This window comes from Cyprinodon tularosa, unplaced genomic scaffold, assembly GCF_016077235.1.
Source record: "Cyprinodon tularosa strain WSP-4 unplaced genomic scaffold, ASM1607723v1 ctg465, whole genome shotgun sequence".
NCBI classification, from domain to species: Eukaryota; Metazoa; Chordata; class Actinopteri; order Cyprinodontiformes; family Cyprinodontidae; genus Cyprinodon; species Cyprinodon tularosa.
In genome coordinates, this window is record NW_024039191.1 from 367,826 (window position 1) to 381,203 (window position 13,378).

Consider the following 13,378-nt stretch of genomic DNA (forward strand, 5'->3'; position numbering starts at 1 on the left):
AAGCTGGCAGAGCAGGAGAGGTTTAGATGTCTGTAGATTCTAAGCTGCCACCATATTTTCTAACTTGCTGTTTATCTTTACATGTTTAGAAACGCGTTACCTGTATCTAAGTGTCGACAAACATAGTGGATTATTTGTGAAACCTGGATAATCCAAGCATGTGGAATTAACAGTGGTTCTCTGTGTCAAGCAGGGGTGTTGTCTTTTTGCTTTTACGGTTCTATTTAGTTCCTTCTTTAAATAGAAGTAAATAATTATTTTTTATTACTTATAAAAAAAACTGTATTTGTTTCCTTTGGGTACATAAAAAAAAAAAACTGGTAAGAGGTTTTTTCTAAGTGGGTGGAGGGTTTGTAATTTTAAATAAATGCAAAAATTAGGCTTACCTTAAAAAGCAATAGTCATTTTTTATTTCACCGGACACGCCAGTGGACTGGTCAACATAACGGCATTAAAATAGAAGCAGAATGAAGGTGGAAGTTAGCAGTTCTTATAAACAAATAATATTTCACAATCAAACATCCCAGGAACTGTTTAAAATAAGAAACTTGACGGCTCAGTCAAGCTGTGAGCTACACAGGAGGGAGAGAAGAACCACACAACTGTCAGTTTTCTGTATGACACTGAAATATAGGAAACTGCGCGTAAACAGGAGTGTCGGAGGGGTTTAGACATATTGGCTGAACAATTTTCTAGGGCTGCAACTAACGATTATTTTGAAAATCGATGAATCGGCCGATTATTTTTTCGATTAATCGATGAATCGGACACAAAATATTTTTTTTATATTAACCTCTTTATTCAACAAAAAACATTTTAGACAGAACAAACAAGCACACAAGTACAGGTTTCTCATTAACTGTACTGGTGCAATATGAAAAATAAATGTTTGTTTTAAAACTACGCAAACTTACATGAGAAATGTAGCTGTACATCCACAAAATATAGGGTACTTTGTTTCATAAAGCGCAAAAAGAGACAGGCATTTTTGTTTTTTAAAGCCCCTAAGGGGTTCAAACAATAGGCCCCCCCATTTCAACAAATGAGGTTTTTTTAGACTAGAAGAGTTCTGCCTTTTAAGACAGGAAAGTATAGCAGTTAAAGTTGCTACTTGAGAAAATACTGAACCATAGAGATAAAAATAGCCCTGTGATTCAAATTATAAATTGTATTTGGAATAAAAATGAGAGAACTAGGGGTGCTAAAAAACACATCCTCCAAAGACAGATATTTACATGGGAATTTGGCATATACTTAATTGACATATTACTGATCTTGCTGGATTTTATTCTGCTTTACTTCCATAAATTTCAGGATCTTCTTTACTTTATCTTTGCCAGAAGATTTAAACTTTAAAAGCCTTGCCCTCATAATTTGCAAATTAATTTATTTATAAAGTAAATATAAACGCTGCTTAAGCTAATTCAAATGAAATTAAAAGTAAAATAAGTAGCCAACCTTATCACTGTCTGTAACCTACTAACAAGCTAAGGAAAGCATCAGATGAGCTACCTGAGAAACTAACGTTACGTTTCCCCACTTTAAAATGAAACAAACATGGTTATTCATCCTGCTGATCAGCTCTCTTCACTGCCATTGAAGGCTCCAACATGTTTTCTTTTCAGATGCTGCGTCATAACAGTGGTGCTTCCGTGCCATGTTTATTTGTTTTTACAAAAGTTGCATGTTACGACTTTTTTCACTTTACAAAGCGCAGGCTATTTTAATTATTGTGATCAATTTGCGCCGTCAATCCCGGGGCATGCGCGCTTCATTTGCAGTCTGGACGCTGAGGGTAAACTCCTCACTAAAATCCTGCGGCTCGGACTGCAGCGCTGAGAGGGATTCTTGTGGGAGAGGGAGAAAGGCGTCGGGATGGGGGAGGCGCCCCACGGCAGCAGCTGCCGCTGGAGGACAAGAGTAGGAACGATACATGCTTTCACGTAAGACTCTCCAAAAGCCGCCAGTGACACCGTAAAAAGTCGCCAGATTTGTCGCTAGTCGCTTTTTAAAAAAATAGTCGCTGGAGGGGTCTGAAAAGTCGCTGAGTTGGCAACACCGCAACTGCGGCGCTGACTCGCTCCGCCATATTTTTTTTTCTTCCCCGGGATGACGGCGGCGGCGGATGACGCATTAATCGCGCGACACAACTAATCGATGATTAAATTCGTTGCCAACGCTTTTAAAAGTCGATTTTTATCGATTTTATCGATTCATTGTTGCAGCCCTACAATTTTCCATAAAAACGGTTTGGAACAAGTCATTCCTGCTGGTGCTGGAAATAAAGCAGCGTTTTGTTTTCTCTGAGGATATATTTCACATAAGAACTTCCAAGATACCAACTGATTGTTCAGATTCTCATGTTGAATCTTTTGCTTCCTCTTTATAGTGTAAAGTATCCATACACAACTATATAGTACTCTCCTGTGACTCAGTCCTCCAGAACCTCATACAAACCTGTAGCTACAGATACGGGAGAAAATAAATATGTTGCTCTGCTTCATACATTTGGTGTAAATGTGTCCCTGTAGTGAGAAGTATGTGACAGATTAGTCACTCAGTCTGTCATCCATTTTGATCAGAAGAAACTGCACCGTTTGCTTTCAGCATCTGGTGACGGGAAGGCATGAGAGCGGCCGTCACAAGCAGCTTTCAGTCCTATAACTCTGAATGATGATACTCAGCAAGACCTCAGAAATCAGAAGAGGAACCAACTGAAGAGGTCTGAGCCACTCTGCTCAAATAAGTGATGACTGAGGTTAAACTTCTACGCACCGTCATGTTTCTACACAATCTCACGCATTTAGTTTTCGCTCTCATTCTTGCACTTTCATTTTGCCAGTGCAAAACATTTGCCAACAAGGAAAACTCATTATTTGCTGCCCTAAAGGCTGCTTACCAACGTCATCAACCAGTCTTCATATTTGGTAATTGGAGTCAAAAGCTTAATGTTATATTTACATCCCACTTTTTAAAGTGATTAGTGAATGCTTTGATCAGGTGTTTGGCAACAGAGGACAGTTACTCTGCTCTCTCTGACTGGAGGCGTGGGCTGCAGCTGCTGCGTCTGAGTCACTGTCAGGAAAGGAGGCTTTCTCATTCCTCACTGAAGTTACTAGATTTGTATCTAGATATTTATTTGGAGAAAAAAAAAGTCACTAGTTGTTAAGCTGGGCATAGAATGTGCAATATTTTCAATCTTTGTACCTAGCTACACAATGCTAGCCTCATGAGACCATCCTGATCTCGTGAGCTTTCAAGGTTTCACTTGCAGATCAGTCTGGAGACTCTCCGTTAAAGAAAATTTGGAGTCGTTCACCAAACGAACGTCCAATCAGCGTTGGCTTTGAGGCGGGTTGAGGTGTGACGCAACGAGAAGCGCGACAGTTTAGTCTAAAGAACATGCCGGCTTCATGTATTTCTTCACTGAAAGAAGAGCAAAACACTGCTCTGGAGGCTTTTCTCAGAGAAAAAGATGTTTTTGCTCTTCTCCCGACTGGTTTCGGCAAGAGTAGCCTGGCTTGTGGTTGTGTTTTCGTTGTCGCTCTGTTAGTACGTCATATGCTTCGTTGATCTGATTGGTTTATTTGGCCCGTCTATCACCAACATAGGCCAATCAGCTAACCAGTATTTTCGCCCCTTCCCAAAATTACTTTAGCGGAAGGTTTCCAGATGGATTTGCTCCGCATATCCATCTGGAAACCTGGATTATCAGATGGATATGCAGAGCAAATCCATCTGGCGGAGTCAGGTTAACACAATGCATGTTCTCACAGTGTGCGGCCCGACGCTCTGATGCGATCTACCTGCTCACATTGCACATTTAAAAACCACCCGTCGCACCGAGAAATGGAGCTGGTCGGACTCGTCAATCTGGAAGAGGAAGAACTCCCTTGTTTGCACATGTGCTATGCTCGAGGTTCTGATAAATCGGCTCGTAGTTCTGCTTAAACAGCAGGATTTGCCCACGACCACCTTACGACGGCCGACTGATTTTCAAACAGGTTTAATTTTCTCCCCATCTTACGATTCCTGATCTGGAGGTGGTCGTGAGTGGCTAATCAACCCTTGTTATACTACACGACGCAGGACCCACGGCGAGGAGGAAACTCGGCCTGATTGAAACATTTCTTGCACAGCTGGAAAATCGTCCCGAAAAGGGCAAAAAATCACAGTGTATGCCCGGCTTTAGATGGGTTTGAAAAGTCACCAAATAAAGTGACAGAGTCACCAAGTTGACAACCAACCCATATAAATCTCACCCAAAGACCACAGAAAAACAATGTTTCATGCAGCTGTCTGTGATTTTCCAAAACTGTTGCCATTGGCACTCATTTTGGAAGATAGGTCTCTCCACCAATTAAATCTTTTTTGTCTGTGTAGCTGGGCGGAGTCAAAGCCTGGAGCGGACCAGACCTCAGGAGGGACTGAGAATCTGCAATCTTGGAACAGAAATATGACTCAGCTAATTAGCTAAATGCTATAATTATTAGCTTGACAAGCTAATTAGCATGATAAAACACAGCTTGTTTCACTAACTCATAATCAGTCTGTCAAAAGCCTAGTTTTTATTTAAACTTGACTATATTTAGTCTTGGTGCAGAAACTCTAAGTGTTTGCTGTGTGGAAAACACGGCCGTTTCCATCCTCTAAGCGTTGGTTTAGGGGATCTATTCTAAGATTTATCAGATTGTGGGTTTAATTTTTCACCAGTTGTGATTTTTAGACACCTGTAATAAGCTTCCATTTGCATGATCTGCAGTGGAAGTTTCTAGGGTTTACTGATTAGAGTTAGAATCCATATATGCATTACAGAACAGCTCCAACAGCACAGCTGAGTCATGGATGCTGAATGCATTTCCATCCCTCCCCAATAACCTTGAAACTCTTGACTTTGTACCCATTTGCACAGCTCATTAGGGGTCTGAAGACTGATTGCTTGTTATTTTGAGTCCTGTTCTCCTCTCCCATCGATCTCTCTTCAGTCTCTGCCTCACAGTTTCAGCCCTCAAACTTAGCCTGTCTTTTTCCTCTCTATCCAACCCTGTCTGGTGGCGCTGGGCTGCTGCAGACGACTGTAGGTGGTCAGGATTATTCCAGACAGCAGGAGGGAGAGGAGGATCTGTCTGGAGCACCCAAAGGGCGACCTACAGTACTGCCTCATCTTTTCCTCTCCCACAGTTTCCCTTTTTCTTTCCTTTTTTTTTAAATCTAGAAAACTTTTACTAAAATAAGCAGGTATTAACTAAAATGTTCAAACAGATCTGGGGAGAAACATTGGAGTAGAATAGTTTGGACATTAACAGAAAGAAGCCGCCTTAGAGAGGAGAATGGTTCAGTCTCTAGATCAGTCTGGTCCTCTTTAATTCTCTCTTTTTGCAGGTTTAACAGCTGCGATAAAAAGCACTGTAAATATCAGCGATAATAAAAACAATGTTCGGTAGTGGCATTAATACAGTATGATGTCTCTGTTGCAATTAAACAAGCGATTTACTCTGCTCTACACAGTGATTGGAGCAGTTCAGCCCGTGAAAGCAGACTGTATGTTTGAGTGTGTGAGAAAAAGAGTGACAGAATAAAGTGCAGTGTTCACTATCAGCAGGGACGTTGTGAATTAAGCCAGTGTCCTCTCATTAAGCCTCTCTTGTGTTTGAGGTGGCAGCTGTTAATCTTGGCACACTTTTACAGCCTCTGGATTATCACATAGCGTTAGCACATGCATGCAGTCTGATAAACCCTAGTCTTTCACCTTCAATTCCTCTAACCGCTGCTCATGCTGGTTTTGAATAGCTATCAGCTCTTGCCTCTGTCTTTGACTCGGTCCCGTGCTTCTGTTGTGCGACTGTTAGTGATAGTGGTTTCCTTAACTCTTAAGAACAATAAGCTCATTCAGTCGGCCTGGTCGGTAACGAGACGCATGAAAACGCCATGAATTAAATGACTGTTGTGACTCAAAGTAATGGAAAAGCCTGAAGCTTTCATGATGCATTTGGGTGTATGTCAAGCCTGCTTTTCTTCTCTTATTTGCAGCGTGATTAAGCAAGTTTAACTCTTTAAGGGGCATATACCAAACAGTCTCATAACCTCTAGTCAGGCCGTTTCCTCTAATTGGGCTCGGCGAGGTAACAAGAAGCGTTTCCAGTTAATTCATGTTTATTTATAGAAGTTGGATGCCTCACATGGGCAGTTGTCTCACTTATTCTGGAAAAGAATAAGTGATACTGCTGAATAAGAGCTGCTGCTGTGATGCATGCAGGGACAGCTGTCCGTCTTGAGACGGCTGAGAATGATGATGTTTCACGAGCACATGAAAACGCAAAAGTACCTGTATTGAGAAACGATCATGGCTAACGGCTGCCAGACGCCAGCCGGTGAGGCCACTGCCCTAAGGAAGGTCTCTAGAGGAAGATGAACATAACATTTGAGGTGGATGGGGCGTAATTGAACTCTATTAGCTGCTAGTGTTTGATGAAGAAAATACATTTTCATCGCAGTCCCAGTTTAAAGGGTTAAAGAATCCTCTCTGATCCAATCAGGAAAAGCTGCCTTAAAAGTCCTCTGGTTCTGTGGGAATGCTCTGTGGGCCAGTTGGCCAGAAAAAAACTTCACGCAAAACAGATATCATAAGCTTAGTATTTTTAAGATCTGCAAGGAATGCAATAAGAAGTTATTATGACTGAATTTGTACCACAGCAAGGACATTTTAAAGAGAACTAAAATGGGAAAAAAAAAAGAACTGATCCCGTGGGTTAAAGGTCAAATCTGATAAATGTGCTACTAATATATGCAGACATTTTCTAACCTTGTTCTGTTTCTCCCTCTTGTCTGTTTCTCCTAGTTGGGATGTCCTGAGTTATTCCTCCGGTCCCAGAAAGCGGTTTGCCGATGGGACCTACTGCACCACCATGAGCTTACAAGATGGCGGCTGCAGCTACGGCAGCAGCGCCAATCTGGCCGGCATTACGGGCAGCATGCGGCGACGCCTGGAAGACCAGGAGTTCACCCTGCGTGTCTATCCAGGTTCACTGGCTGAGGGCACAATTTACTGCCCCGTCGGCGCCCGCAAAAACACCACCGCTGCTGAGGCCATCGAGTGTCTCATCGAGAGGTTGCACCTGGATCGCACCAAATGCTACGTGTTGGCTGAGGTGAAGGAGTTTGGTGGAGAGGAATGGATCCTCAACCCTGGGGATTGCCCTGTGCAGCGCATGATGCTGTGGCCCAGAACTGCTTTGGAAAATCGCAGCGGCTTGTGTAGTGGCGAGGACTATCGCTTCCTACTGCGGGAGAAAAATCTTGACGGCTCTATACATTATGGCGGTAGCTTGCAGATGTGGCTGCGGGTGACGGAGGAACGGCGGCACATGGTGGAACGGGGTTTCCTACCGCAGCCAGCTGGGAACGATCCCCCCTCTGATCTGTGTGCTCTCCCAGAGCTGACGGAGCGTGCCCTTCTGGACAGCCTGCGCGCCCGTTTCAGACAGGAGAAGATCTACACCTATGTTGGGAGTATTCTTATTGTGATTAACCCTTTCCAGTTCTTACCCATCTATAATCCTAAATATGTCAAACTATATGACAACCACACACTGGGAAAGCTAGAGCCGCACATTTATGCCGTGGCTGACGTGGCGTATCATGCCATGCTGCAGCGGCGGAAGAACCAGTGCATCGTGATTTCTGGTGAGAGTGGATCGGGGAAAACGCAGAGCACCAACTTCCTCATTCATCACCTGACGGCTCTCAGCCAAAAGGGTTTTGCCAGTGGTGTGGAGCAGATCATCCTGGGAGCAGGACCAGTTTTAGAGGTAAGACTTTTACTAAAACAGCTGTTGGAACAAATGGATTCCTGTTTGTTTCGAAGTGCTGCTGAAGATTCTCAGTCATGCAGGTCAGAGTCATTCCAAGAAGGTTAAAAACAATCCACTGGACTTTCCAAGTTTTAAGACAGTTCACTTCCCATCCAGGAAACTTTTTCAATTCCTTTATGTCGAAGCTCTATAGAATGGACCCTGTGTATGTCTTTCAGGTATTACAGACTAACGAGGAAACCAAACGACCCCCATTTCAAAGGCGTTGACCCATTCATTCGGTTCAATTTGCTTGTTTTCTAAGCCAAAACAAGGCTTTCTATTGGTCCACTCTATAAAGCTTCGAACTTGATGACATTTTGAATTAAAAAAGTTTAAAACTTCATAACAAAGTCCAGTGGATTGTTTAACTTTTTTGGTTTGTTTCTAAGGAATCTATGATTTTTCTATGATGGTTCATGTGCTTGGAGATGCGTTAACCTCTGCTTCTCTGGAGGATGTTCAGGAAGATTGTTATAGTTTGAGTGCATTGTCATGTTGGCGTCTTTTTCCACAGCAGGAAAGTTTTTTAAAATCCACCAACTATCTTCAATGGAGCTATTTTCTTGGCCTGTTTGTAGATTATTTGATAATTTGATATTTTAGCAAAGTTCTTCAGATTTTGAATTTATTTTGCTGCTTTTTTGGTTTCTTTTCATTTTCTGAATGTTTGTTCACCGTTCGTCACTCTGACTAAAGTGTCTGTCTGCTATTACTGGATATCCCTAATTAATGGCTGTGTCACAGACTTTAAAGTAACTTTAAACCACTGGTGTCCAATTTCCTTCCTGGAGGGCATGTGTTTTGCATACTTACTCCAACACCGTTGATTGAAATAACTGAATCAACTCAGCATTTCATCAAAGTCTGTACAGACCCAATAGAAACCTCCATTCGATTCAGGGCCTTTGAAACAGGATCACTGCGGGTGTAAGGATAGATGAGATGATACACATTATTAGTTTTAAAAGGACAACATGAAATATTTGAATTTTTTTTTTTATTATCATTTTCTTTGTTTTTTTTTCCTTTTTCGAGTTAAGATTTGCATATTTTAAAGAATTTGTTTTTAGGGTAAAATATATTTACCCTAAAAATGTACCCTGGGAGTGATGTGCACCCCCAGGAATTTGGTGCTGCTGACCACCTCTACAGCTGAGCAGTTGATGAGCATGGTTAGGATGGTTCTTCCTGAAGTCCAAGTTGATCGTAGATAGTCATAGTCGTTTAATTTCTTTTTCTCTCTATAACCCAAAGTGCTGTGACACAAAGCAGTTAGGTGGTGAGGGCTTAGTTGATACCTGAATAAAGTGTCATTGCTGACACAAATCCTCCGTCACACCTGGACCAATCAAGAACTGCCTTCTTTTTTTTAACTTCCTAATAAGACTCTTAATTCTGCATAAAAGTCACTTTGAGTGGAAAACGATTGCATCTAAGGACCATTCAGGTGGCTTTTCTCCTTTTTTCACATTACTTCTTATCTGGCTTGTGTTTCTAGAGCAAAGAAGTTAGTGTAGCTATATTGACTCCCCATACATTGAACTCCACAGCATCCTTAATTCTGTACTACTAGCAGATAAAAATGGCAGCATTTGGACTGAATTACTGTGTTAGCTTGTTATCATGTTAAAGATAGAACCTTTGTGGATACAAGGTTTGGAACAGGAAGTGAAACTAACTTTACCCCCATAAGTTATCAGATATTCAGTGTGTAAATATCTTATAATTTAGAACAAAGCATTGTTGTTGCATTGGCAAGTGGTCAGCTGATCCCTAATTTTAAACCCAAAAATAACCCAGTGGCATTGGGTGAAAAGTGACATCTACCATGTTCCAATTTGGCTAAATGCTGAATTCACAAAGCAAGGAAAGTGGCTTCCTGTTCCGTAGAGCTCCCATCTCTTCCTTTAGGTGCTTTCATAATAAACACAAACATTTTGGTTGGAGCGAACCATTTTCATGTCCTCCCGATGTAGAGGGAAGCTCGGGCTCACGGTGAGGTGAAGGTTGTGATCCTAGCAGTGTGAATGTTGTGGCTGATGTGGCTGTGATGCAGCAAGACGAGATTTTTTCAGTCAAAATGGGAGATGGAGAAAAAAATGTTAAAGAATGAAGTAGGGAATACGATAATAGGTTTGTAATTAGCTTAAAAAAGAGGTACTATTTACCCTAGAATAACTCTTTGGAGTTAAGCCCCATTCACACTACCCTCTGAAAACCGATCCGTGCCGAGCTTGGATCGGTTAACTGCGCCGAGCTCGGTTCCTTACGACCATTTCTACACCACACTAGCACGGTTCTAGCCTCATAGTGACGATATATGGTACTCCTGCTCTCTAGAGGAAAACAAGCAAATCAACATGGCGGCGCCCGTAACATTCAGGAAGTTTATGGAGAGCCAGGTGAAGAAGACAGCCTTTGATGAATTCACTTGACAGATTCAGCTTTAGGGAAGTGGATAGACAAACTACTCAGGGCTTACAGACGCAGGAAACAATGACAGGAATGAGGTTTATCACACTGCTCAGCAGAATCATCACTAGAAATCATGTGGCACGGTAGGGGAGCTAGTATTTTTATGAATGTGTGAAATGTCATGATTATTGGGGCTGACTGTAAGGAGATGACGCGGTCTGGCCATACGTTCTTTGTCTGAAAATCGCGCCACAACTGAACCACGCAGAGCCCTGCTGATGAACCAGTACCATGGTTAGCAGGGTTCAGTTGTGTCTGGCATGGTGCGGTTCAGTTGTGCGTGCCATTTACACTCTGTCCGTGCTTGGACCGATCTCAGCACGGCTTCAAAAGGGTAGAGTAAATGGGGCTTTAGCTCCAGCACAGACACTGGCCAGCCATTGCTGCTTCTCCCTGCTCTGTCTGCCCAGTGGGAAGTATGTTTTTCTGTTTTTCTGTCCTTTGACACCCTTTGTTCAGAGTGACATCTTTTCATCACTTTTTGTTCTTAGATGTATACTGATAACCATAAACCAGCTATTTGCAGCTCATATTTTCATACCAGGGCCTGCCAACACTCCCAAAAGGAAGGATTGCAATCAAAGTTTATTTCCAAAACTATTTTCTGTCATTTCTCATTTTATCATGACACTAAGTGGATTTAAAAAGAAAAAAAATGTTAGATTTTGTAGGAATACATTTTATTTTTGAATCTTTGTCTAACAGCATCTGGATATCACACATGAAGGCTAACTTGACATTGTGTTTGGTTTTGGGCTGCACGGTGATGCAGTCTGTAGCGCTGTTGTCTTGCAGCAAGAAGGCTTCAATCCTCAGTCTGGGGTCTTTCTGCTTGGAGTTTGCATGTTCTCCCTGGGCCTGCATGGGTTCTCTCCGGGTACTCTGGCTTCCTCCCACAGCCCAAAAACATGACTGTTACGTTAATTGGCTTCTCCAAATTGTCCTTAGGTGTGAGGGTGTGTGTGTGTGTGTGTGTATATGCTTGTAGGTCTTTGTGCAATAGACTGGCGTCTTGTCCAGGGTGGACCCTGCCTTTCACCCATTGACTGGATGGAAGAAGGATGGAGAGTATATTTAGTTGTTCTAATAGCAAACAATCTTTTGCCACCATGAGACATTACTGTTTTTGAAAAAAGACATTTGCTAAAAAGAAAATGTTTGAGACCCCTAAAGCTTCCGCAGAGATGCTGCACTTAACCTCAAGAGTTCAAACGAATAGTCCATATTTTATGTTGTGCATTATCGATCCGTTTGTGAAAAGGGAAATACCATTCTATAAGAAAACTCGTGAAAAGTCGCTGCTTTTCTTCCTTTTTTCAGCTCATGAGACCATTAACATGATTATAGAAAAATCTATCCAAAGCTGAAGTGTCTTTACAGACTGTAGCTTTACAGTCAGGCCCAGCTTTACCACATCTGAAAGGTTTATTTAGAATCATGACCTAGAAATGCTTTTCTGATTCTGCATTGAGGAAAAAATCCAAACAAATGGTTTGCTCCCTAATCCCTTCTGGATTATAAATCAACAATGGATTATGGATTTTCATTTAGATTTTGATGTTCTGCTGAAGGTCTGTTGAAGGACTAAATGTCCTATTCATCCCAATAGATGGCGGGGGGCTTTTTGCCCCCTGTGATAGTTGACGTGCCTCTGCAGCTCCAGGCTCCCTGCCAGGATGTCATGTTGACACCATGTGCATCCCAGGTGAACACCAGCGTCCTGTTTGCCTCATGATGAGGTCTGCCAGTTTGATAAACTAGAGGTTTTGTGATGTGATGTACAATTCTTAGAGGAAACTCTGGCAGAAAAACAGATGGCTTGTTTTACATAAGCGTGAAATAACTGATATTTTTCTGCCTTTAATCACATAGCTGTGGTTGAACCTGCCCATCATGCACGAATGGTTGTACTTTTCTATGGGTTGACTGAATATCTGTCAGAAAATAAACGCTAGAGGCGACAGACAGAGAGGCTTGTTTTGATGAAAACACAGATAGAAGAACGTTGAAGAACTCTGCGAGGAACTGGGCTCTGTTTAGACGCTGTGGGTGGGAGCAGGACCTTATCCCATGTAATCACCTCCCCATCAATCACCTCTCTGTGACAGAGGTGTGAGGAACAAGGTGAGCTGGGTAAGAGTAGCATGGAAAAATATAGCAAGTGGAGTTTGTTGTTCTTTTTACATTGCATCCAATTTATATCTTCTAACTTTCCATAATCTAAAGGTCTCAGTATTTGTTGCATTTTTTTTTATCTTGCATTTTAACAAGAAAGAGCACATAATTAGATTTCTAAAAACTAAAAAAACTAAAATTTTCTCTTAAACATAATTACATTAATTTTATATATATGACATATAGAAACAGGAACCTATTAGGAACCTATTAATAAAAATTTCCAGTCCAATCCAATTTTAATTATATAGTACTTTAAAAAACAAAAAGGACCAAAGTGCTGCACAAAAGTAGAAATATAAACACTGATAAAATTCACTAAGATACATAAAAATAATAAACAAAAATATAGAAATAACTAAAACATCTGTTTGAGTATTAAATGCCAGAGAAAAAAGAGTAGACAAAAAAAAAAAAAAGGTTTAGAAATCGTCAAAAAGGGAAGTCTGCCTGCTATACAGAGTGAAATGATTCCAGAGTTTGGGAGCGGCTACATAGAAGGCCTGGTCCGCTCTGAGTTTACATCTTATCCTTGGTACCAACAGGAACACTTAGGATGTACACAGATGTAAAACTACCTTTAAAGCCGTAGGGAAATCATACTGAAATGTCACATCATTCTGGCTTAAACATCTATATAAATGTAGTCTTTATCAGACTGCGCTGATTTCCAGCAGGTCTTCTCTATTGTGTTAAAGGTGGTTTGTTTTTAGTGCAGAGCATGTTAGACATTCACTTCCTTAACTTTTCACACATTTAACTCGGCTAAATGGGTGATATGGTTATAGATTGCTTTATGGCTGAAACAATTAATCGTGATTAAATTATTATTTAAATAATCATTTACTCATTCAGTAATAGATTACTCATTAATT

At 41.4% G+C, this 13,378-nt stretch overlaps 1 protein-coding gene across 2 annotated transcripts in view; it reads left to right on the forward strand.

Moving 5' to 3' along the window:
* LOC119793969 (unconventional myosin-IXAa-like) overlaps window positions 1-13,378 on the forward strand; it is a 187,950-nt gene that overhangs the window by 37,179 nt on the left and 137,393 nt on the right. For both annotated transcript variants that reach the window (XM_038301304.1, XM_038301303.1), the window contains exon 2: window positions 6,839-7,808. In XM_038301304.1, coding sequence (XP_038157232.1) covers window positions 6,906-7,808 — 903 coding nt within the window. In that variant the 5' untranslated portion in view covers window positions 6,839-6,905. The remainder of the gene's footprint in view (window positions 1-6,838; window positions 7,809-13,378) is intronic.